The 26,659-nt window shown below is 45.8% G+C and overlaps 1 protein-coding gene across 1 annotated transcript in view; it reads left to right on the top strand.

Annotated features, from left to right (window-relative positions):
• The first annotated feature begins 1,333 nt into the window (after positions 1-1,333).
• Positions 1,334-26,659, top strand: part of COL23A1 (collagen type XXIII alpha 1 chain) — a 172,507-nt gene continuing 147,181 nt past the window's right edge. The window contains exon 1 of the mRNA XM_027682443.1: positions 1,334-1,490. Within this exon, the coding sequence (XP_027538244.1) occupies positions 1,334-1,490 (157 nt within the window). The remainder of the gene's footprint in view (positions 1,491-26,659) is intronic.

Raw genomic sequence — 26,659 nt, forward strand, 5'->3', positions numbered from 1 at the left:
CAGTGTCCAGATTAATCAGTTGCATGACAAGAGCAATTCAATGGGAGAACAGAGGACTGGCTCCAGGATTCAGATCTCCTCTGCTGTTCCCAGTGATGCCTGCGGAACTAAAAGGATGGAAGAGCTTATTTTCATTTCTTCAAGCATCTTCATCATCCAAATTACTTTAAAAGTAAACAGATAAAATTTGAGCAACTCTGTGACATTTAGACTGCAAGTCAGAAAAGTCCTTTAGCTAATTTTTTGTCGTATTTTCTCAAGGAAGGTGTGTATTTTGCAGAAAACAACTGGATTGTTCTGGCATTTGTACTGCCCTTAGGACAACTGCTTTGTCAGGTGCTATGAAACCTGTGTCTATCCTTTCAGGATCTCTTAGCATCACATCCTAGCAGCTAGAGAGGAATGCATAGGATTTCAGCAACAGATAAACTATTTAATCCCCAGAATAAAAGGAAAATAACCTAATTCACAGGTAGCCTAATTCCTGAATGGTCCACAGTGTTCAAATATTTGAACAGAGACTGGGTCATTGGCTGTATAAAATTGAAGTCTTAACACCCTGAAATCAATAGGTACTTTGAATATTCTTTCTTTGAAATGTAGGGATTCCAGTTATCAGATCATTGGTTTGTCTCTTGGCAAGTACTTCAGGTAAGGCAGGGCATTCCTGGAGGACTGAGAGAGCGAGGACTGTGGGTGAAGATGAGCTGTTCCCACCCTCGCTGGGCTGCCCCAGCCATGAAGTGCTAGGCTGGAGTTAATGTAACATACCTGTCAACAGGGCTCATTAACTGGGGCTTGGCAGTGTCCTAGAAACAGGCACGAACAGTGTGGTTGGCTTGGGGAGCAGGCAGAGTGTGCTCACATCTGCCTGCAAGATGCCACGTAGACACTGCTTGAGTTTTGTGAATTTTTATGAGTTCTAGCTGTCCCATGGATGAGCTTTTCACCTTGGAGATGGAAACACTGTGCTTTTGGTAGACCTGGCTGTGGGTGAGCACTCCAGTCTTGACTGTCCTCCTCATCCCTCTCCAAAGAAACCTCTAATACTCCACAGAGCATGAATTTTAAGTACAATATCAGCCAGATCATGGCACAACTGAACACAGGACTTGTAACAGGAGCTCAGGATGAATCCTACCAATGGAGCTTGGCTAAAGGGACTTTGGGATGTGCAGAAGGAGTCTCTGCCTGCTCCATGTGAGAGCTGTAGACTGGCCCCTTGCTAAGAAATCTTTAATACTTATGTGCTACTAAAGCATGGGTTATTATCCAAAGAGGCTGAAGGCAACAGGATGAAACCATTACGCTTCCCTGGAAGGGAGTGTGCTCGATGGCTTGGCTGTTGGCACGTGTGCACAGCCTGCATTTAGACAGAATGTACTCTCTAAATGGCTGTTTTTATTCCTCCTCCAAACAGAAACTGGGTGAAGGACTAGCAAAGCTGAGGACGGCGAGAGAGGCTCCCTCAGACTGCATGTGCCCACCAGGTAGGTGCAAACATTCCAGCACAGCCCACGCCAGACTGCCTGGGAGCTGCCTGGGAGCCAGGCTCTGAGGCCACTAAAGAGGCTCTGAGGCCACTGAGCTCCTCCTCTCCTGTTTTATATGTTCCTTTTTATCAAGGAAAATGTGTTAAGAAGCATTTTTTCTCAAGCTGAAGCACTCTGTTGTGCTTGAGACCGTTAACTTCTCCCAGTGCCTTGCTTTGGCCTGTTTACAGATAAAGGAGCTTGAGGTTTGGACAAAAGCGACGTTTGGCTATAAGAATAAAAGAGAGAAGAGCTTGACTGGGTTGCGGGTCCTGGGTGTTGGGCCAAAACAATTTAGAAGTAGTAACACAATCACTGGGGCTTAATGGAAGTGTTATAATTAAAAGCTGCAGCCTCTCTGCCTTTTCAGAGAGCAGCAACTTCTTTTGCTGCAGGAAAGCTGTCACCGATTGTTTTAAATTTCCTCATAGAGTTTAATGAACTTTTAAAACCGTCAAAACTTCCTGTTCTGCGGAAAAACTTCTTCTCCTGTGGAAGTGCATGCTCCTTGGAGACAAAAACCAGCTCAGATTAGTTTGTAAAGGAACCTCATTTATAGAAATGCTCTGTGAAGTGCTCTGCTGTCGCACTGAACGGGGCAAATGACTTTGAGCTCAGGCACTTCAAGCCTTTTCTTTTTTCTTTTCACAGAAGTAGCAAAAGATGGGTGAAAGATGTGCAGTGCTTTGATGGGGGAGAATGTACAGGCGTGTTACAAGGACTTGCAAGCAGCAGATAGTTCCACTGTAGTTTTAAAGAAAACAAACAAACCATAAATGATACATGGAGATGCAGGACAGGCAAATGAACAGGCTTAATTTTTCCTGCCCTCCTGGGTGTGATTCCTGCCAGAACATGCAGCGTTAGTCCATACTCATAGGAGGGGGAAAAAAGAACTTTTTTTAACCAAAAGATTATGTTTAATAACCTCAGAAACGTTTCACTAATGATGCTCTTAAACATGCTGCTTTTCCAGTGGAAGGCTCTTGTGGGTTCCCTGTGTGCCTCACTGCCTGGTAACAAGCCCCATCAGCTGAGACACAAATCCTGCTTATTTTCAGCTCTCAAAACAAACTCGAAACAGTTTTCTCCCTTTTGATATACAACAAATCCATCCACCTCATGGGGCTCTGGGGCTGCGTCTTTCCCCAGTCTGGGCAGTCAGGGCACTACTGGTGTGCCTAAGTGGTCAAGAGGCTTTTCCTTTGCTCTGTGGAAAGCAATTGGGATTGAAGAGGCTCCTTTTGTCCAGGAAAGTCCCGGTTCTGTTCTGGGTCACTGGGTTTGCTGGTCGCTGTGTTTGGGAGATGGGGGGAAGAGAGGAAGGGGGAAGGTTTTCCCACGTGCTGCTGTAATACTCGTTACACTCATTAGTAACGAACGTCAAAGTAATTTGTGAGCCCAGGGAAGGAGAAGTGATTTCCTGGTGGGTAGGAAATGTCCCATCCTGCAGGGAGCTGAGTGCTGTGCTACAGAGGATGTGCTGCTGGACTGTCCTGAAGCCTTTCAACTATTTTTGAACAAACCAAAGAAATCTTTACATATGTTTAATTTTTTCCCCCCTTTCTCCTGAAGAAGGCTGAATTGTGTCCTGGTTTGTACCTAAAGAGCTTGGTCTGGAAAACTCCCGAGAGCTTGAGGCCCTCACTGGCATTCACTGCTGGGCTACCCCAGGATGCAAACTTAACAGCTGAGCTTCAATTTGCCTCTGTGCGCTGAGAAAGCAGCCCTTGGGGGAAAGAAGATTCCCCTGTGGAGGGGATGGGGAGGTGGTGCCAGCCCCACTCCTGCTTCCCGGGGGCAGCTGGAAGCTGGTGGGTCTCCTGAACATGTGGGCTGAGGGGGGCTTTCCTCTGCCAGAAACCCTGCTAGGCTTAAGAATTCCTTCTTACCACTGGATTTACAGAGAGCTGGAGAGCCACTGGCGAGCTGTTGATGAGGGTTCTGTCTGCACTCGTGCTGGGGCAGTCCCTCCCTCCCTGCCTCTTTGGGAAAAGGGGGACGTGCAGCCCCACAGACCCACCCGTGGGCAGAGGCAGGAGCAAACCACATGTTTAGAGCTGGCCCTGCCAGCTGGGCTTGTTTTAAACAAGACCTATTTTTTCCTAGAAGTCAGTCAGTTTGGGGGGTTGTTTGGATTTGAGGGGGTGGAGGTTGCTTTCGGGGCACTGCTTTGATAGAATTTACTTATTACAGGTTCAAAGCAGTTTGGGACACGATAATTAGGATCCACTTAGAAGTTAAATAAGGGTCAAATAATTTTGACTACAGCATCCTAAATCACTGCTTGTAAAACACACAAACAAAACAAATACCCATCCTTCCCAAAAGAAAACCCCGACACAAACTGACCCATTTTGTGCTTTAAGTCACCTATTTGTCTGTAGGGCTGATTGGCTTCTAAATGGGGCTTTTCAGGGCTGTGGAGAGGGGCCAGTGGCCAGTAGAGGCTGGTGGCCGGCAGAGGGGGCCCGGCTGTTTCACCAGGGCCACGGAGACATCCCGGTCATCAAGAAAAATCATAGAATCACAGAATGGTTTGGATTGGAAAGGGATCTTTTAAAGTCATCTAGCCCAACTTCCCTGCAGTAGCCAGGGACACCTCCAACTAGATCTGGTTGCTCAGAGCACCACCCAACCTGACCTTGAAAGTAATAACAATTTAAAAAAAAAAAATTAAAAAAAATTTAACAACTTAAAATAGTACTATCTGTCTCTAACGCTGGGCATGCTGCAAAAAGGTGCCTCTGTAGTCGCTCTGAACATCTGTGTGCTGCTTTGAGTTGACTTGTTTTGCTTTATTCATTCAACCAAAAGGAGAGGAGGATGATGACAACAACTTTGTGTCACTTTGGGTCCCCTGCGGTTTGGGCATTTTTGTGGCTGAGGGAGAGAAGAGCATCCCTGGGGGGCTGGGGCAGCTGGACCAAGTGTGGGTCAGGCTCTGGAACGCTGTGATGGGCTGGTGACCCCACTCTGGGGACAAATATGGCCTTTCAGTCCCCTCAGCTATTTGGGACAGGGTGGCAGCAGTTCCATGCTGTGGGCACCGGGCAGGGCCAGGACAGGCTGTCCCCATACATTGTCTCACTGGGAAACAGCAGCTCAGTATTTGTATTATTGTCATTCCCTAAGCCAGGCCTGTAATACTTTGCAGAGGCCCCTCATCCCCTCATGTTCATCCTCTTTGTCTGGTGGGATCCTCACACAGCCTTTGCTGCAGGATGAAACCCAGCAGGTGCAGGAACACTTGTGTATATGGCATTTAGGACAGCCTTCAGCTGATAAGCACTTGGTTGAAGGCAAGATAAAACTTCATGCTTGTAAACGCTTTGTTTATCAGTTGTGTGAGCTCTGGCTGCCTTTTCATATATGGTTTTTTTAAGGATTCCTTTTTATTTTTTCCACCTTATATTTTCAACGCAGCCTTTTAAAACCTGAGGTGCAAAAGGCTCTTGTCAAATGCAGTTTTTGCCACGCCAAAAGTCTCTAAGCTCTGTGAGAAGGTCCTGTAAGAGCTCAAGGTGCTGGATGCACCCTGCTAGAGCCTGAGAACAAATGTTTCCTCTTCAATCCAGTAAAAATGAGCAAAAACCAGCCCCAGTCCACAGAGCACGCCTTGCCCAGCAGCTGGTCCTTGCTGTGTTGTGGACTGAGGGTGTGAAAAGCTCCGGCTCCATTGGCTGCTCTTAGTTTCAACCTACTCCTTGTGTTTCCACGTGCCTTTTTATTTAACAGCACCTCCTGAGCCTGAACTCCAAATTTCCTGGCTGCTGGATGGGGCACATCCCTGCCTTCATCTCGAGTTCACACTGGGACGGTGTCGTGTGCTTTTGAACGTGTGTGTGTATTATAAAGCAGTGTTAAATGTCGAGTGTAGTAATCCGATGTTCCAGTTAATATGTGACAAATATTTCCCAATAATGGCTTGGCAGCAGGAGGAGCACAGTGGTGCTCCAGCCGGCAGGACGGCGGATTGCTCCACTTCTCAGCAATTCAAACCATGTGTACTTTGGGGGAGACGATCGTTTAGAACCCTCCCTACCCCTGCAGACTCAGCAACTCCAGAGACTCTCTTGCTTGTATCATTTATATAATTTTATTAGTTGTAGTAGTAGTATTATTTTAGTCTTTACCCCAACTTTATACCCAGGGATCAGCGTTCCCCAGCTTGCTCTGGAAGTCTGGCACAGTGCTTTTTGTGGTTTCCAGTGACTTGAAATATCTGCCTAATTTTTACTGGTGTAAATGTTGCCCTTCAAGTGTCACTCGCTATCTGCCTTCTCCACGTTGTCTCCCCAGGTAATTAGCACAACAGAATTTCGCTAATTGCTGGAGATCAAGGGGGAGAGGGCTCTGCTGGCTTTGTAGTCCTGACAAACGGCAGATGTTTTCCAGGAGGCCAAATGGGATGCGCCGAGCTCTGCTAATGCCGGCTCTTTGTTTCACACTCTCGCGTGATAGCAGCTCTCTGTTATTGCATCTCCAGGATCCCGGCCTGTAGTGCTGCATTTCTGAGTCATGAGTCCTTCAGGAGAGTTCAATAGATAATAAAAAATATCAAATAAAAGCAAGTATTTCTTTTTTTAAATTAGTAGTGATCTCTGCTTTTCTGAGTTGCTTTGCACCTACTCAGCTTAAACCTCTGAAGTATTCCTTATAGACACTTAAAATACACTTTTCTGCTTACTGAAGCCATTAAAGCTCAGTATTTTTCTGTAATTTCTGTGATTAAGAGTCAGATAATGAACTTTACACCATCTTCAAGTATTAAAATGCCTCCTGAATCCCCTTTGCCTCAGTTTCCTGTACCCTTCCCATCACTTTGCTTTGGCAGGGTTTGCTTTCTCAGTCTGCCTTTGCCTGCAGGAGGCTGGAACATCAGAATTACAGATTAGCATAAACAGGTTTTTTTTTTTGTACTAAACTTACAAATGGAATCAGAATTCTCTCCTGCTAAGAAAAAGCTGTGCCAGGATTTTAAAAAATGAGCCAGAAGCCAAGTGTTAGAGCATCTAAGTAAAGAAGGACAACTGGCTGAGAAGGGCTTTTGACAAATGGTGCCATTTAAATGCAGACACTTACTTTCTGTTTCACGTGTTTTCAAATCTTACCCCTTCAAAAATCCAATCTGCAGACCTTAGCAGCTTTTGGAAAAATGCTCTTTGAGCATAGAAATGACTGCTGGCTACCTTCCATCAGTCCTTCCTGGCGACCATTCCCCAGTCCCTTTTGGATATTTGTGGAAGGCCCCAAGGACATCTGGAGCTGTGTCTGCATGCCACATGTGCAGGACCCACCAGCTCCTTCTCCCGGGAGCTACCTGGGATGGGCACAGATAACCTGCATCCTCTTACTGGAAGGTGCTGGAAAGCAGCTGGAAAGAGGCCCCCATCTCATCCTGGGGAACTCTGGTTTCAAGACTCTCTGTTGATGGAAGCCTTTAGGTCAGGGGTTGTTTTCTTGAGTGGTTGCAATAGATGGAAATAAATGGAGGAGAGGGAGTCTTGCCTGGTTTGGCATCTCCTCCCAGCCATGTGTTGTGTGCTGCAGGGTGCCAGCCAGCAACAGGGAAGGAGCCCAAACTCCCCCTGGAAAGTAGAGGAATGATTTTCTGGTGGTCCTGTGGGCTGCTGTGTGTCCAGAGGGGGTTGCTGGCGTGGTGGCAGCAGCCAGATATATCATGGCAGTGTTGGAGGGGTTCTGCTTACACTTTTGGTACTCTGCTGACAGCTCATGGTGGTGATGGGAGTGGGAGGTGACATCCAGGTGTGCAGCAAAGGGCAGGTTTGAGTCTGGGAATTCGGGGTCTGCTCTCAGACCGAGCTGCCCAGCGTGCTGGCATCTGAGGGAAGGCACGTCCTCTGCTCAACACCCACCCAGACAATACCCCACAGCCCAGCTGCTGTGTCAGCCAGCAGTGACATTTAACGTCCTACCGAGGTGGCTTTAACTGCTGGCTGTGGCCACGGCTTTCAGAGGCAGGAAATAGCGTGGAACCAGTGTTATTCCCAGAGCTGACGGCGCCTCTGACACAGTCGGAGCACGAGCTCAAAGGCAGTCTGGCCTCAAAACCACTGTCGCAGGGAAATGGGCCGGAGCCGCCTTCCAGTGGGACTGAGGCAGGATTTATCCTGGTGGAGTTTGGTGCAGCCCCAGTGTTCGAACACGGAGGCCCAGAGCAGTACACCAGGAACCAGCCCATCCCAGCAGCATTTGCCTTTAGACCACTTCAGCAAAAATTAATTAAAACTGGTGACATCAATAGGAGGAAGGCTTTGAAAATTTATTTTTTCTAAGTCTGCCAAAGTTATTTTGAGTGTAATGAAAACTACAAAAATAAACCCGATGACCATATCCTCTGTGAGAGGCTCTGTGTAACTTTATCTTTGTCTCGACATATGAAGTCATTTATCCAGGCACAGATATTTTTTGCTGCCAACCCCTTCAGTGCTGCCTTTCCAGAGAAGAGGGTCTGGAGCGAGTTGGTTCAGTGCTCATGGACTGACTCACCTGGGAGTTTCCCATTAGCTTCCAGTTGGTTTCCTCCTCTTTTTTGTTCAAATAAAGGATTAATGTCACCCATGTGAGCAGTGACTTGGCTTTGCAGAGCCCATTATTGAAAATAGATGGTGCTGGCATGGTACCTCCTGTATCTCCATGCCTCCTCACTGAGCCAGCAGTGCTGTCATCTCCTGTCCACTCTGGGTGTAACAGGATGGGAATGTATCACCCAGCTGGCTTTAGATTGATCTTATCATTATGCAGCGTGGATAGAAGGAGGTTTTAGCATAGAAATTATTTTGAGGCAGTCAGCTACCATTGATGCATTCCTGGAGCAAGAGCTGCCTTATTTCTCTGACATAAGAAGCTCTAGGCTGACATTTCATGACTTGCATTGCACAAATACACCCTGCACAGTAACACCATCACCTGTGCATGCAGCTGGGGGCAAGTAGGTAACAGCAGCCAAAATCAGACTGTAGCAGAAGGGCTGTATAACTGTTATCCCCCCTGCTCTCCCTGCAGTGGGTGGGTGCTGTGTCATTCAGCAATAGGTACTGTTAACAAACCTTCCCTCTGGCCTCTTTCAGGGAATGCCAGCCCAGACAAAGGCTGGACAAACAGCCCCATCTGCCCCACCAGCCTCTGCCCTTGGCTTCCCACTTGAGAAGTCCTGGACAACATAAACCTGGTGTTATCTCCTGTTATGCCATTCCACGACCAGAAACACTGCTCTTCCCCTGGTGCTGTTTGTTTGCTCCTGTTTCATTGCTCTTAGACAAGGTCATGTGTTTTACTTTGTAGGGTTGCAGGGGCAGTAGGTGTAGTGACCTTTAAAGAATCCAAATATAACTCCATCACTTGTGACACTCCAAAAAGGCTGGAGCAGCGAGTGCCTGTGTGGTACTTATTTCCCAGCTGGGGTTAAAACATTAACAAATCTATCAATAGCTTTTTCAGTTATTTTACGGATTTCTGGGCGAGACAGTGCCTTTCAGCACTTGTTAAATAGAGTTTCCTTAAAGGACAGCATTCCTCTGAGCACCAGCCCCTGAACAACGTGCCTTCACATTGCAAATTTTACTCATGCTTTGACCATCATATTTTCATGGGAGGGAGGAAGGTGAACTGGAGAGCGAAACCCATAGTTGGCCGTAGCTGAGAGTCCTAACAGGATTTTAACCATAAGTAATTATGTTGCAACAGTTGCTCACTGAGAAATGTGGCTTGCCTGGATTAGAAAGCCCAGGGTGTGAATCCAAACACCAGCCGCGAGAGTGGATCGCTTACCCCTCAAAACCAACCCAAAACACGAGCCAAGCATTGATCATGACAGCTGGGATTGTGCTTAAAACTCCAGGTGTCATTTCAGACATAAAAGCAGAGAGAGATCAGGAAACTTTTGTCTGTTTTCTCAAAATATGTGTCACAGTTCTCTGGGAAGATGCAGCAAAGTTCAAGGGGGAAGCCTGTAAACATGGTGAACAACTTCAAGGCACAGCTTGGAGTCAGTGAAGGCAAAGAGAGTGGGTCACACCTCCAATGAGTCTGGGAAAAAAGTGTTTAGATCATTAAACATTTGTATAACAGAACTTCCTGGGAAGTTGTCTGGAGTGAGCTGTTTAATTAAGGCAGTGGCAGAGAGGATGGAGGCAGGATTGTCTTTTGCCCAAGGGTTTCAAGACCAAGTTGGACACGGCTTTGAGCAACCTGTTCATCAGAAGGTCTAGTGAAAGGTGTCCCTGCCCATGGCAGGGGGGTTGGAACAAGATGATCTTCAAGGTCCCTTCCAACCTAAACCACGTGGTTTTGGATGGGGTGGCAGGGATGCACACGGGAGCTGTGCCTGGCTGGGGTTGGTGCTGGATGTGCAGGAACCATGGAATGAACTCACCATGCACGTGCACAAGGTACAGCACCACCCTGAGTGGCAGGTCCTTGTGGGGACACACTGCAAGGAGAAGCAGCATGAGGAGACACAGTCAGTGGCTGATCTTTTTTTCAATTGCACCTGTCCTGCCATGATAAACTAAGACAGTAAAAAGGCTGGATTTCTGTTCTGCTTTTCTAAATCAGACCCAGGAGGCAATAATTCTCATCATTTCCCAGCTATGACCCCATGGTAATCCCACCCAGCATCCGGCCTGGGGGGAGGTGATGGTCTCTGCAGGCTGTGCCTTCTACCCCGAGCAGAGTCTGGTGGGTGCAAGTTTGGGTTAATGCAGCCTTACAGGTTGCACTCACATGGTTAATGACCTAATTAAACCTCCACCTGTTCTTTGTTTGTCACCATCAGTCTCTGTTTTATCATGTGGCAGAAGAGGCCCTGGTGCCAAGATGCCCCTGCACACCCGGGTTTGGCAGCCTGTGCAGCACAATGTGCTTCTTGGGTTTCATCCCTGCGGCAGATGGATTGAGCTCATGGCCTTTTGTGGGAGCAAGGCAGAAAGCTGTGGAAATGCAGGGAATGGCAGGGCCCCAGTGACCCCCTGCCCACCCAGCATGGGGTGTTTGCTTTTTTTAATGTGATCTAGTAGGGCAAGAAGGAGAAAAAAACTGCATGTGCAGGAGGAATTGAGTGTGGCCAGGGGACTGATTGAAGGGGCTTCCGGATTTCATGGCAGGAATCCACTTTTTTCCCACAAATTTGAGTTGGGGATGTATTTGTGAAAGACCTCACATTCATCTTGTACACCATGCAGAGTCTTGGGTGGAGCAGGGATTTAGAACTGTGTTGGTTGCATGTGAAGCTGTTGTTCATGTTTCTGGCAGACTTTTAAATTGGGTCTGTTTATGTAATTATGCATTGAAGGCATTAAGAGGACTTGGTTTCTGCTGAATGGTGAATGCCCTGGATGGTTTATTTTTTCACAGTGATGGCAATCATGGCAAGACTTGAAGGCCAAGAAAAGCCAGTCTGTACCTGGGAATGGTTGTGTGACACAAATTGCTTTTTAACCCACCTGAGCAACCCCATGGCAAGAACCACTGACTCCCAATGGCACGGGACTTTGTTCATCAGTAGGTCCCCTCCAGTACAAGTTGACTGGGACCATTTATGTCAAGACAACTCCAGTGGTGGACTTGGCTCCAGCCCATATGTGATGTGTCCTGTGCACTGCAAGAAATCCCTTGTTTATCCCTTTGCTTCTGGCTCTTCATGGCACATCCGTGGATGTTGGCCATACAAGCAGCACGTAGAGGCCAGTGGCCCCTGGAGGGACCTATTAAACTCTGCACCACATAAAAATTTTACCCCTCATGCCCCAGGCTCTTGGGTGGCTTCCCAGCAAGTGTGACATGATGGAGATGGAAGTATTTACAAAGAAAATTTAAATAGGTTCGATGATGTTCCCGACCATCTGTGTGTTTGTGGTCAGACTTCTAAAAAAAAAAAAATACTGGTAGAGATGAGATCTGTCAGTGCAGTACATCTGGAAATGTTTTTTTCTGGCTCGAGTTTGTCTGGGTTTTCTCCCCGTTTTGTGCTGTCTCTGAGCAGCCCCTGTTCGTGCTATTCCAGCCCACTCAGTGCAGGAGGATTGAGCAGGTTTGGGCTGCTTTGCTGCTAAGAGAGATTGAGGATCTTGGAGGAGATGTTGAACAGATTTTTCTTTTTCTTTTTTTTTTTTTCTTTTTTTTTCCCCCCAACAGATCTGTCTGGAGGATGAGAACAGTTGGTATTGATACGATCTGCTTCATATTTTGGGAAGCTTTGGCAGTAACTACTACCAAATAATGATGCTTCTGGGGCCCTATTGTGCAAACATTTAAATATGTTCAACCGTGTTGCGCAGAAACCCTGTCAAGGGACTAATACACCATCCCAGAGGAGCTTGAGGGCATGACTGGTGGCAAAAATGGGCCCTGATAGGGAACTGGGAATGTATGTCTCATTTCTTAAGAGAAGTCCTGGCATTTTGGCTACTGGCCTCATCCTGGGCACATGTCACTCCCACGCTGGAGCACGGCAGGAAGACAGAGATGCCCCGTCCAGAAGTAGCACGTGCTTTTCTTTTCTGCTGCATTTTCTTTTTCCTTCTTTTAATTTTTGAATCCACCCATTTTGTAGATCGGGACCATATAAAAGCCTTATTTGAATTCCAAAGATACGGTAAAATTCCCCAAGAAGGGGTGTTCAACTCCACTTGGGAGTTTACGCAGACCGGTTGTCTTCAAGGATAAAAGCGCTGTGTTTGAGCTCCTCGAGGGTTACTTTAATGTGAATCGAGCCTGGGTTTAAGGAACTCTGCTTCATTTTCAGAGTGAAAAGGTTCAGAGTGTTTAAGCCTTTCCTTCACACAGACACGAGGTCAGAGTGCACCAGTGCCTCGCAGCATCCCCGGCGCTCGGTCGTGCCCCGGTGCCGGGGACAGACGGCCGTGCTGGAGACGATCAGACACACGAGGTCTGGACTGTGTGGAGGAGCAGCAGCACAACCACCCCCCTGGTTTGGTTCCCTTTGGTTATAGCGACACAAAGACACATTCAGGCGTTTGATGAAAGCCAGGCTTTGCTGCTTTTACACACACACAAACAAAACAGAAAAATAGCGGAGAAGGGGAGGCTGTGTCTTGTTAAAGCAGGGACTTGGGATTTAGCGAGAGAAAAAAACCAACCAAACCTCACTTTTTTGAATTAACAAGGGAATCCTAAGTTGGAGCATCCCTTCTCCATCCCTCTCACCCTATCAGGTCAGTGGACATTTCCAACCCCCTCCCTTTCTGGAAAGAACCCCTTCCTCTTCAGCCTTCCTCCTAAGAAGGAGCTTTTTATAGAAATACATACATATCTATCTATCTATCTATATATATCCCTTCCCACATATAATCCCATACATATATGTGTGTATATACTTTAGTGCTTGTTAAGTGGCAAAGCAAAATGCAACGAAAACTAGGGAGTGACGAACACATTCCTTCTCCTTGGTGACTAAATGCCCACTCTCTTTTACTGGGTTATATTCTGGGCTTTGCTTATTGCAGGTTTTAGGTCCTCTTTGCTCCAGACTGGCCCTGGCTGACAGCTCTGCACCAACAGCTCATCCCCAGGTAATTTCATTGTGGGGAATGAGTGAAATTAGGTGGCTCCATCCTGGTTTGGTTTGAGCTGGTAATTATGTGTTGCTTGAACTCAACAGTCTGCTGAACTGTTTTGCATTAAAATTGATCTAATACCTAATTTTGGAAGTTCTCTCCCTTCTCTGAATATCTCAGGGAGGGAGACAGAAAAAGCAATAGCTCTGCTCCCCCTGTCCTTGCCAAGGGGTGCAAGATGCAGACACAGCCTGTGAAGAATCAGAACTGTCACCTGCCTGTGCTGGTAACTGGGCACAGCTGCTGCTCCCAATGCACCTCCCTCACCACAGGTGTGTCTGGAGGGGGCTCCTCCCCTTCTACAAAGCCTGGGCTCAGGGAGTGCCCTAATGTTTGTCCTCTGAGCTCTTGTGGGATGCCTTGGCAGCACGGAGGGGGCCCCAGGCAGGTGGGATGTGGTTCTGTGGCTGAGGTGAGTCTTGTGGCATTTGCTCTTTCTCAGTTCTCGGGAAGCTGCAGCAGAGGAACAATTTGGAAGTGTGTGTTTATTCTGGTGTAGGTGGGACTGCTGGTCAACCCCCACTGGGCATGAGAGTTATGTGCAGGTGACTTTAAAATATCTGAATCCCCTTGCCTTTTGAAATACAGGGCAGGGATTAAGATGCACTGGAGTGAAGTAGGCAAGCAGAGGTGTGTATATTTATGCACGTGTGTGTGGGACAGCTCATGAAGGTCTGTGTGTGGGTGGCTGTTGAGGCAGCCTGGATGCCTCTTGAGAAGTCCTTTATATTTTTGGTTTGGAGGTGCAATGCTGTGGCAGAACTCTGTGCCTCTTTTTTGCAGGAGGTGGTACTCTGCTGCAGGGGAGCTTTTGATCTGACCAGGGGCACAAGTGTGTTATTTTGAGGTCTGTTTAACCCACCTCCTCTGGAATTGGGTGTCTGCTTGACTGTGCTGTTACTGGTGAATGGGAGAAATGTCTAACAAATGTGCACCTTGAGGAGAAATCCTGAGTAGAAGGATGTTAAACCATCTTGTTAAACTTCAAGATGTTAAACCACAGGATGCTTCTCAGGGGTCTTAGTCTTCCTGGCTGTTATTTTTAGTGCTTTTCTTGTATAAAGCACTGCTTTCACACACAGGCTGTGCAGCTATTCCAGTGTATTCCTCCACCCTTCTGAGCAAGTGGCTTCACTTCTCCCTGTGAGTAACTCTTTGTAACCCAGCTGGTTGGTCTGTCTGTAAGAGGAGAGGTGGCTGAGAACTCAGTAAATTGTTGAGCTGATTGTCCCCTGAATCCTCCATCCCAGGTTTCCATGTTGTTCACTGGAATTCAGGGCTTGGTGGGGAGCAGGGGCTGAGCCTAGTTGCTGGCCCTGGTGAGACACCAGCATGGGATTGTGTGAGAATGGCAGATGACACACAGGGATGCCATCCCAGAAAGGTGACTCCTAGAGATGAAAACGTTCAACAGGCAGTGGGGGGAAGGTTAGTAATAACACTGATTGGCTTCTGTCTGTGGCAGTCTTTCCATCTCAACTCAGTTTTGTGACTGCACTATTGTCTTTAGTATTTTTGTTCCCTGTGGTTTAATTTGTTTTGTTTGGGGGTTTCCTTGTGGAATGCCTGTAGTGGCGCAGCGTGGAAGCAGACTAACCTTTATTGATGAAGGAAAGAATGTCTTGGGGATGTCACAGAATGTAAAAGAGAGGGAAGGAGAAACCCACAAACCAAGGCCCACTTTGGAGGGTCATCTTTCCCTGTGCTGGGCAGTGACTGCTCATTGCTGTTGTGCTGCTCATCCACGCTGATGAAGCACAAGCTGGTGGCTCTTGGTGGGGCTGGGGGACGCCGAGGTCGCTGCTGATGAGTGACAGCTTTTGTGGGGTTGGTGCCAAATTCTGCTCTTAAACCTCAGTGCTTGGTAGAATTTAGCAATAGCCTGGCTTAATGTGAAATGGGGCCCCGGGTTTGAGCCACTAATCTCTTCTGCTTGGGGCTGTGCCCTTGCCAAGGAGTCACCAACAGCCGAAGGATTGGGGCCAGCTGGGATATAACCCTCAGCTGGGAGGCACAGGGGAGACCCCTCTCATCAAGGCCACTTACTGAAGCTGTTTCCACTCAAATTAGGGCAGCCTTGATAGCACCTGGGATGCTGAATAATAATGCCTGTTACAGGCAATTTGTGCTTATCTGATAGCCTGAAGTGCAAAAGCTGGAAGATGAAGGCACGGAGGCTCAGCCCGGGACCAGAGGGTTTGATTTCCCTCTCCCTACTGCCAGCATTTTGATAGGGAGCCAGGAATGCTGTGGGCTGTGAAATGTTTTTGTTTTGCTTCATCGGGTTTGTGCAGCCAAGTCCTAATCGGGGCTGTCATTTCCAGAGAGGGGAAAATGGGAGGTCTGTGTTTTGAGCACCTCTGTGGGACTGTTGCAGGGAAAAGGTCCTTCCTGGCAGTTTTAAGGGAGCAAAACTTTGCTTGATGTTCAGGGTTTTTGGTTAGGTTTTTCGGTTTGGTTTTGGGGGGTTTTGTTTGTTTGCTTTTGGGTTTTGTTTGTTTTGTTTAGTGTTTGCTTTTTGTTTTTTTTTGCTTAGTTTGGTTTTTTGGATGTGGTTTTTCTAGCTTCTTAAAGTTTGGTTTTTTTCTTAAGCAACACAAACTGATTTGCTGGTTAGAGCCATAAGTGGTACAAAATGGGGCTGAGCTGAAGCTTTTCGGTGCCAGGCATCACACACAGCTCTGATCAGATGGAGAGCTTCAGAAAAATTTGCTCCTTTCACCTCAGCCAGGTGAAAATATGTCAGAGATTAGCATGTCCCACTGCATCTTTCTTATGGATCGGCCTGGAATATGAACATCGTTAATGTGTTATCATTTAAGTCTTTAATTTCTGTTCACATGCAACTCTTCAGCTCTCATCTGCGAATTATTCATCTGAAATTGGCAATAGCAATAACTAAAGTTATTTATTTGTGGATATTTTTGGTTGGAGGAGCCCTCTTTGGCTTGCTTGTCTTCCTTACCAGTTTATGTATCTTGACATGTCATTTCCTTTGTGGTCTTGCCCCTTCCCAAAATGGATTTGCATATGAATAATTAGAAACAAAAGGAGATAAATTTCCATCATAAATGTCTTTCATATTGGGTTAGACACGACTTTGGGGGAAAGATGACTGATGAAGCCTGTGAGACAAACATCACAGACAACCTACCCAGGCATGAAAGGGAACCTGCCCCTCTTGGCTCCTGCCTCTGTCCCATCTCATCCTTTCTTGCTAAATGCTCTGCTGGACCTGCTGCCCTTTCTTGAATCCCCCCTTGAAAGAGCAGGAGGGGGACCATAATGATTAAACTAGACAGGAATATGTATTTTTGCAGCAGGTTAGTTAAGGGCATTGATTTAGTCATCAAGCCCATCCTCCTCCCACAGCCTTCAGTGCTGAGCCCTTGCCTTACCCTGCACTGCTGAGTGAATCCCTGCTCTCTCTGCTTTATGCAACAAGACAGTTGTAATTCCAAGGTAGCTCTTTATGGGAATGGAACTTTAAATCCTTGGGTGCAGTCAATCCTGGTTCTTGTTTTTGATTGCTCAGTGTTATTCTGGTTATTGTTAACAGGTTGTGTTTTCCTTTATTAGGATTGAAAGGTTTTTATTAGGACGTAGAGATTTTTATTAGGCTTGTGTGTGCATTGATTTGTCCAATGCTCTGAACAGATCATCCAGAAGATGATAATATTTCCTGCAGGTGGTGTAACTGTAGATTCTGTAATGTTGTGGTACCACTCCTTAAATAGATTGACCTTTCGGTTTCGGTTCTGCTCCATTCTGCCAAAATAATTTTCTCCTTGCTCTGGTTCACATTATCAAATTGCAAAGCCATTAGTTCCAGTTCTTGGTAAGGATGCTGCTGTCCAAAACTGGCCCTCGCTCAGGCTGAGTGAAACTTGTGATTATTTGGGCAGCCTGAGGCAAAGTACCAAGAAAATGAAACGCAGGATTGGTTTGAGCAGTCCCATCAATGAGAAATGAGTGTATTTTTAAAAATATTCTGGTTTTATTTGGATCGTGCCAATGTGTGCTGGAGAGCTTGGGATGTAGTGCCTCTGTGAATCCTCTTTAAGGAACTGCAGTGGTTCTGGTTGTCACTGGTCACCCCCACTGGGGGGCTGGAGGGCTCCACAGAGCATCTGCTGCATCCCTGTACTGTGTGGGGACAGCACTGGTCCACAGCACATCCTGCTTTGCAGGAGGGACTTTCAGGAGGAAAAAAATTGATTTAATTTTGGTAGAAACTGGTGTGTGTGAAATAGATATTTTGTTTTCCCAGAGTTTCTGGATAAAAATTCTATTTGAAAATGCAGACGTGTTGACACAAGAAAACTTAAGCTCAAGTTTGTCACTCCCCTGTCCCTGCTACACTCAAACACAGCCAAAATGAGCGACTGGCCCTTCAGGATCCAAGCTTGCTCTCGTGTTCTGGGTTTTTCTGGCCTTGCCAGGTCACTGAGTCACATCACAGGAGCAGGACAAGTGCTGCTGCTGGTGTCCTGGCACTGCACCTCCTCTACAGCTCATGCCAGCATAGAAGAATGTGTGGAAACCATGAACCTGGGATCTGAGATGTCCCTATTATCGATTTATTTAGGAAAAAACCCAACGCACCACCCACAAAACAACCCTTCCCCTCCAATCCCACACTTGAGTATTCACTTTCTTTGAGTGCATTATTCTGATGCTGTTGGTCTGCTGTCAGCATCCTGCTGCAGGTCTGCAGACTCCAGTGTAGATCTGCAAAAGGAAGGTGGGAACCTGCTGCCCTGAAGAGCAGAACTTGTTTATTTTGCACAGCAATAGCTCTGATCTGAAACTGTTACTGAGAGTTCAAGAAACACAGGTCCCAGGGATCCAAGAGGGATCAAATAGCAAATGACACAGGAGCACTTCACCATCTGATGTCAGACCCTCACAGACCAGGCTTTTTGCAGGTATTCACCTCCTGAATCCCAATTTCTCCTCCAGCAGAGCCAACAGAGTGCGCTGGCAGCAGGTTTGGTGCCACTGCTGAGGGATGCTCGAGGCACTGCTGCTGGTGGGGCAGAGGAAGAAATCTGGGGTAGGGAGGGGATGAAGTGACAAAAAGAGTTTAAAAACTGGCTAGATCCTGCTAATAGTTGCAATAGTATATGAAATATTGGCTCACACTGAATGAGGAGATAGTCTTGGCATAATTCAGTGAAGAAGGGCTTTTAAAAATGTGTGGCTTTTCTTTAGATTTACTCTTGATACACTAAATAATCTCCGGCTTTGACATTTTAATTGTAGAGCCCAGATGTGAAAATTTTCCACCAGGTCCTGGCAGAGATCCCAGCAAACTGTTTCAACTGGTTAAGCTTAAAAGAGGGGGGGAAAAAAAGTGTTTCTTGCGCTTGTAAACCCTATTGTTTCAGAATTTATCAGCTAATATTAATCTCTCCAGGCTTTATAAAAAACAGGATAAGTGTTGCATCAATGGTGAGGAGGAGATGTGGTGGAGGCACTTCTTGGACATGAAGTGGTGTGTTTGGTGCTGAAGAAATAGGGAGCTTTTGACATTTGTTTGGTTTTTGTAAGGTCAGAGGAAGGCAGAGATCCAGTCACTGGTGCTCAAGACTGGCCTAGATAACATGGTTTTAGCACTGCTGCTTTGAATTTTATTCAGTGGTACTTTCTTGCAGGGGACAGACTTTTTCCATCTGTTTAGCAAGTGGTACTGGACCTGATTCCTTTTGTATTCACTCTGCTGCCAGGAAAGATAGGAAATATGCATAAAATCTACAAAATATGCATAAAATCAATTATGTAGGGTTTGGGGATTCTTTTGAGTCTGTCTGCTGTAATGGACAAGCTCCTTGAGAGCAGCCAGCCCAGCCCTGGAGCTGTCCTCCCTGTGTCTGGAGTGTGTCTGGGGAGATGGAGGGAGCTCCTGAGGGTACTTCTTCCCTAAAAGCAGTGTCCTGACCCTGTGTGTGCATGGTGGGGTTCTCCCTTGGCTTTGGGAGACAAAAATGGAGTTTTAATGCAATTCATGGATTGGTTTTCCCCGTTTCTGTGCTGGATCCTTTTGGCATGGAAGATGTTGGGGTAGTGGCTCCTGACCCTGGTGGGATAGAGGGTCAGAGGATCCCTGACAGCCAAATATCTGCTGATTTGTAACAGCCTTGAGGTCAGTGGTCAATAATTGATGTGCAGAAGAAGCAAGGGCTGTCGTGTCAGCCCAGGATCCATCATGTGCATCTCCCACCCTTCCTCTGCTCCTGCAGGGTCACAGCTGTGCCACTTGGGAACTCTTGCTCCTGGGTGGTGGGATGAAAGCACCCAGTGCTGCAGAGCCTGCCTTGATTCCCAAAGTGCTTGTTAGTTTGAGCTCAGTTACCATCTCAGGAGTGTGGGGATGGCCTTGCCCATCTCCTCAGGGGATGCTTGTGTGGGGCTGAGCAAAGCAAGACTTTGCCTGAAGCATGTTGCCTTTTGAGCGCTGTGTCAGATCAGCTCAGTAGCTCCTGGGGGAATTACAGGCGTCCACAGACAGAGCCTTTGCTGTCCAAGTATCTTCCCTGTCTCAGTGGAGGCTGGAAAACCATTAAGGAAAGATGGAGAACATGGAACCCTTGCAATTGGGCTCCAAGAGGATCCAAACCCCACCCAGACATCTTCACCTTATCACACAGAGTTTGAACTGATGAATTAATTAAATCCCCAGAAGAGGGATGGGTGAGCACAGAGTGACCATAGAGGGGCTCTAAATTAAATTCCCATGTGGTAACATGAATGCTGAAATAAATGGGGAGGGAGTATTGGTGCATATGTGGCCACTGCTGTAGGTGAGGGGGTCTGGAGCTCATGGGGGCTCAAGTATCAAAGCAAAGAAACATTTCTGTGAGTTTAGTGCCAGCAGGGGGGAGAATGGGGGTAAATTTGAATTTTCAGATCTCCAGTGGCACAGTTAGCCCACTTATCATGGTTCTCCACTGTCATTCTGGCACACTGGAGCTCATCATACCCCTTTGAGGGCACTGGGACCAGCAGCACTATTTATGGAGGCAGAAGCACCAGCAATGCCCTCTGGCTTGTCCCTCTCTGCTCTATACCATGTGGTTTGCCTTTGGTGCCAGTTAAATATTCTTCTAAAACTTGGTGGTTTTGTGGCTGCTGGGCTCTTCCACAAAGGTCCAACATCTGAAATTGCAGCGAGGCACCTCTGGCACTTTGCTGATGTCTCAGAATTTCATTAGCTTGGAATTGCTGTTACTGCACTAATTGTATTTCCCCCTGACCTTTTTGGTTGGTTTTTTCTTTTTTTTTTCCTTTTTGCCCGCAGGAAAATGTATGGTTTTTACAAACCCTGTTTGTTATTTAGCTCTGGCTTCACAAAATGCCTGTGAAGATTGGTCTCCATGAGAATCAATTGCAGATAATTTTCATTGCAAACAGGATCCTGCAGCACATACATGTGCAGCTGGGCTGGCTTCTCCTTGGAGCATATGTAATGGCTTCTAGATGGAAAGGAAAGTCTGAGATGAAATAGATCATGACATGACATTTTGAAAGTTTATGAAACAATGAAACACAATAATCACGGTTAAAATTTGATAAATGTGTGGTGGTGTTTTTCTAGCACAGAATATGGTTCTGCAATAAACCCTAATTAATACAGGCTGTGGTAAACAGATTAATTCCTGTTAAAATCAGAAACTTTCCGTGCCCTGAACTGAGACAAACATGCATTTTAGCAGCCAGTGTCTAACCCAGGGAGTAAAAATATTTCTGTTCCCTTTTTTAATTGTTATTATGTTTATAGTATGCCTTGAGCAAGGACAAAAAAAAAAGACAGCTCTGAAACTGCCCTGGGTGGCATCAGGCTCAGGCTGTGTGTGCACAAAGCCCCCTCCCTTGCTGTGAAACTCATATAGCTTCAAATCTGCCTGCGTGGGATTGTGTGGTTTATTTTTTCAAGGAAAGAGTGATTTCTTTACTAGTTTTGATATATTTTCCCCAGCAGGCACAATTTTATGCCCTTCCTTTTCCCTAGGCTGAAGTGTGTGGCTGCAGGAAGGGGCACAAATGTCCTCGGGAAGCACCGCCTCGAGTGGGGAAGGTGCTGGAAATGGTTTGAACTGAACTTAATGTTGACTTCATGCATGTGGGAAGATGCACGCTTGCTTTAGTTAGAATTAATTAATTTGGTGAGTCATCCACTGGTAAATCAGGATTTGGGAATCTAAGATGCACTAAATGTCAGTGGTGGCTGTATCAAGGGACCTGTGTTTGGGGAGCAGGAGAACATTTGCCTCCTCATCTCTGAATTTTCAAGGCCACTTGTGTATCAACACAGTGTTTCCTGGATGACCACATCTGAAATTGTTGTTGCATCAAGCCCTTGATTTCTTGAATGCTGGAAGATGGCCTGGGTTTTCCATGTTGATGAAACAAACTTCATCCTTGCCACATATACCAGAGAGGATCTGCACTGAAAATGCCCTTTTTCACCTCCATCCAGCTGTGGTTTTCCTAATATGTGTTTCTGAAACAAACCTGACTGCCAATGAAAACATCAGCTCTTACACTTGCTGGGAAGAGAGGATTAAATTCTGCTTCCTGATGGGATGGTGATTGGATTTCACACAGGTAGTTTAGACCTAATAAAATTCCATTCTGGTGTTTACAAAAAGGAGAGATTTTTATATTGGCCCTGACTTGTGGCTTGGAGAGTGTGTACTTTGGCTTGGATCATGTGGATTTTGTTTCACTGGAGCAGGGATGCCCAACCTCCTCTACCACCAGCACAAGAGGCCTCTCAGAGCCTCTCATGCAGCTCCTGCTCTGGTCTCCAGAGAGGATGCTCTGCTGTGAAGTTCATCAGCAATGTTGTTTTCTTAAGATAAAAAAATAAATAAACCACTGAGGTGAATGAAAACCTGACAGAATTAGGGCGTATTTATCCAAGTTTAGTGCTCACACAGTTTTATTGTGATTACTGAAAGAACCAATAGCAAATTGTGGTGCATCTTCCGTGGGGCAGCGGTGCCTGGGGTGTGACCCTTGGAAAAAACCAGATGGGGTAGTACAGTTGGGCATGATGGGGTCTTTCCCCCCCGCCAGGTACAGCAGGTTTTGTGGGGTTTAATGATGTCCTGGCTCACAGGGAGCAGTGGCTGCTCACCTTCAGCCAGGAGCCCCAGCAGCCTGACGGGCAGCTGACGCCTGCAAGGGGAAGCCAAAGGCAAGATTCCTGCTGGGAGCAGGGATTGGAAATAACGATTTGAACAATGTTCCTGTGAAGTTCAGCTTACTGGTGCATGAGTCTGTGGTCAGAGCTGGCTCTGGGCTGTCTCTGCTCCACAGGCGTGATTAAGAAGTTTTCCCAAGAGCATGGGATTTGCCACAGAGGAGTTCCAGGTAGCTGCGGGATTAAAAGAGGACAGAGTGAATCTTTACATGCAAAACCATCTGTTTGTTAGTGTAAAATGCATGACTCAAAGCCTGATAATGTGCCATCGAACGTTTCCCAAGTGAATATATCAGTGACTTGTTTGTTTACTGAACTAATTGAGTTTATCGTGTCCACAGTGTTTATGGCTGTCCCTGGAATCTTTCAGGCAGACATATTAATGTGTTTTCACATACCTAAAATTTGTAAACCCAATTGTTTATTGTGCACTTAACCATAAACATTTGTGCCAGACTGAGTTTTCACACTGATGCTCATAGACACTGTGACCACTTCCACTGTAAATACCTTCTCTGGTGGAGCATTCCTTAGCATGAACTGATTTCTCTGCCTTTAAAATGAATTCCTCTCACAACTCCCTGCATAGGATTGCCTTTGAGTGGGGTGTGTATAATGCACATATGTGTGCAAATATGTGTGCACAGTTATATTAAAAATTAAGGAATACATACTTTTCCCTCTAGAGAGAGTGATGCTTGAGCCAGGCTGTTGTAAAAATGTGAGAGGATCCACTGCTGGGTAGGTACATAAAAAGTGTATTTCAGTAGTGAGAGAAACTCAGCAAGAAGGTCTTGCTTCTATATTGGCTTCTTTTATGGAATAACCTGCAAATGCAACAGGTAGGCATCCAGGTCTACTGTGTGTTATCACAAAATAGTTCCAAATGTTTCAGACTGGACTGTCTTTTAGGAACTTGTATGTGTGGGTTATTGTAATTGGGGAGAAAAGATCAAATGTTCTTAAATATCTGTGTAATCAAGCCCCTGGCCTCAGGTGAGCTGCACCCATGCAGGGCTTTGGGAGGCACAGCAGGGTCTACAACCAGGAGGAGTTTGCTGAGTCAGGATCTCTGTGCATATGATAATCTCCTGAACCACCAAGGCTGAAGGACAAAGCAGTCACCTGGCTTGTTGTGAGGACTGCAGAAATGTGTGGAGACATGTAAGTCTCAGGGCTGTTTATGAGGAGTTATCCCCAGGAAGCAACAGGTAGTGAGAAATGCAGTGACTGAATAATTTCTCTGCTCAGGATGGTTTCCAGTTTTCTCTTTCCTCTGAGCACCAAAAGGCCTTCAACAAATTCTGACCTGAGTTAAATGAATGCTTTAATTAATGTGTGTGTCTGTTGCTTAACCATGAGGAAAATCACTTGGAAAAATGTTTGGGGTTGTTTGGAAGCTCTAAATGGCTGGAATAGTTTCAGCTTGAAAACATCCCTATTTACATTAACACATCTCTTATTTCCCCAGCCCCTTGTTTGTTTTTTTTTTCCTTAGGAAGTGCAGAACTAGAGAGGGAACTGGAAGTAAAATGAGTGACAAGGCAGGTCCTTTATCCATTGGGACAAAACATGAATTTCTTGATGGAAGGAGTGATGATGTGGGGCTACATCTGTCTGTCCCAGCACACGTGTGAGCTGTGGCAGTGCACGATGCTGCTGGGGACTTGTGAGTCAGACTGAAAACTTGCACAGCAGAAGCACTGTCAGGAGGTTCACACCTTGCTCCCATAATCCCTTTAGGAGGTTTCACAGATTCAGCTGCAAAGCAGGTGGAGTCATTTTAGATTCATGAAAGTGCCTCTGATCACCACGGAGGTTTCACTGTGGTAAATGTTCCTTCCTTCCCTGGTGGTTGGTTGTTGCAAATTTGAAAAACCAAGTCTTATCTGCCCTTCAAATCCCTCCTCCTCCTCCTTGGGTGAAATGGAAAAGGAGGTGGGGAAGGCTCACCATTGCACCCTTCTTGAACTTGCTCACCTGAACTGAAATTTGGCAAGTGTTAAGTGATGGCTCTACTGAGGGACATGGCCACGATTGTATTGATGGGACTGGTATAATATAATTCTCTAACCAGAGTCCTTTTTCTCCCTGTATCTCTGTCATTAGGGGGTGAATAACAAAATAATTTTATGCATGGAAAGGGACTACTCCTTTTCAGTAATTTTTACTGAAGAGAAGATTGTTTAAGTAACTGTTTATAGTGATTAGTTGTGAGTTTTCAGACCGAATCAATAGCAGATGTTACTTCTGAATGACCTTAATGAAAGCTGGATGTGTTTTCATGCTAGGCTGACTCTTCAGGGTACCCTTGAAGTAAATCAGATGTCTTAAGAAAGCCTAACCTGTGCTGTGCCAGAATGCCATGCACCTTGGAAATAAATGACAGAGAGCTCTGCTGGCCAGAGCAGCTTGGGATCTACGTAAGTGATTTTATGCTCTTGCAGCCAACAAACATCAGGATGTGGTTTTCATACAGGTTTTCATGCTAATTGAGTTATACATGGAAAAACCAACATAATACAGAATCAACTTCATTTTCATAGATCAACTGCAGGAAAAAAAATCCTGACCAGGGTTTGTCTCTGTGGTTCGTTTTAGGAACTCTCAATTTAGAAAATGGAATGACTTTTTTTCTAACATATTTCTTCATGCAGCTGGCTGTCTGCTCATTAACAGGTTTGTAGCTTTTTTGGCAGTGCAATTAGCAGGTGTCCATGTGAATGGAACGATCAGATCTTTATTTAGATTAAAACATAAAAATCTGTCCTTTGTCAAATGTATTTGACTCTGATTTATGTGGTTATTCTTCAGCGTTTTTTTGATGCCAGTTTGGCTGCTCTGAAACTCAATATCATCATCATCTCTAGCAGAAATGCAATGCTTGTGTTGGGTTAGCCTGCCTTGCAAAAACATGTTTGAATGTGGATAATCAGTGAATGGGCTTCTCCAGATTCTCTCACTTGGTGTGTGTGAATACCTTTTGGGACTGGGGTAAGATGAAGCACTTTAGGAGTCTTTGTTTTGCTTGCAAGCAGCAGAAACCACACTGAGGTTTACATTTACAAGCGAGACCTCTAAATATATTGCACTGAAACAGCAGCTACCTGAGTTTCTGGCAGGCTGCAGTGCTTTTATCTGTGTGTTTCCCACTCCCTCTGCACTATGGAGCTCTGTCTCAAACCACAGAAGAAATTACATTTTCAATTTCATCATTATTTTTCTGAATTAGTTGTTGGGCTTCAGTTTTGACTTGATTACAAAATTTGCTTGCGGTTTTGGGTAATAATTAATATCTTGAATAATAGAAAAATTTCAATTAAATCTTTGTTTATGGCTTATTTTTTTCTCCTGTCTCTCTAATGTTGTTGAACAAAAAGCATTCAGAATCCTTAGCAGGGGAAGAGGTTTCCTGATCAGTACTTTTTTTCCCTGGTAGGAAAATATCCAGATCAACTGTAAAACATGGCTGAAATCACAGGTCCACTTCCTCTGGAATGACCCTCTTTTATGATGAGCACTGAACACGTTTATAGTGTGATACCAACTGGCTCCCATTTGCAGAGAATATCTGTGCCTGTGCATGATTCAATTCCAGTGAGAAATTTTCCAGACACGTTTTTTTCTTGGCTGTGTGCTGTGTTAACATGGGAGCACTCACAGGAAAAACCTGTCCATGGCATTTGAGGTTGGAGAGCATGGGTGATATCCCAGGATCATTCGTGAGGAACTTCAATCTCAGCTGGGATGGGGGGAAGGAGTAAATGGGAAAAATAAGTTCCATGGGAATGATTTCTCTGCAAACTTTATGATCTTGGTTTGATGGACTGGGGTGCTGTGTCTGAATGTAGAAATGCAGATACACTCAGAGCTCACCTGGATTTTTCTGAACCTGAAGAAAAAGACAATAGAGTAATTTTAATTGTTACAGAAGCTTTCAGTGGGATCAGTAATTGAAGTGAGTCATCCTGAAACTCTTGAATTTGTAGAGTGTGGGGGTGTGTTTTGGGAGAGGCAAGGTATGCATTGTTATTTCTTCTTTTGTAGCAGTTCTTGCACATATGGTGTTATATATGTGGCACCCAGAAACCTCAATTGAGGACCATTATTATACATACCCTGGAAATAAAGTGACCTGAAGGCTTGTAACTCACCTGGCTGTTACTGAGGCAGGTTTAAAAAAAAGTGAGCAGTAATTTCTGACAATTTTGGTGTTTGGTTGTGTGCCATAGCAAAATAGAAAGTACTTGACAAATTGCTTTTTGACATAAGCTGCAGAAGAGGAAAATGAGATCTGCCAGAAACACGTGTGGATGTTT

This window comes from Neopelma chrysocephalum, unplaced genomic scaffold (assembly GCF_003984885.1).
Source record: "Neopelma chrysocephalum unplaced genomic scaffold, ASM398488v2 Primary Assembly neopelma1_63, whole genome shotgun sequence".
Taxonomy (NCBI): Eukaryota; Metazoa; Chordata; class Aves; order Passeriformes; family Pipridae; genus Neopelma; species Neopelma chrysocephalum.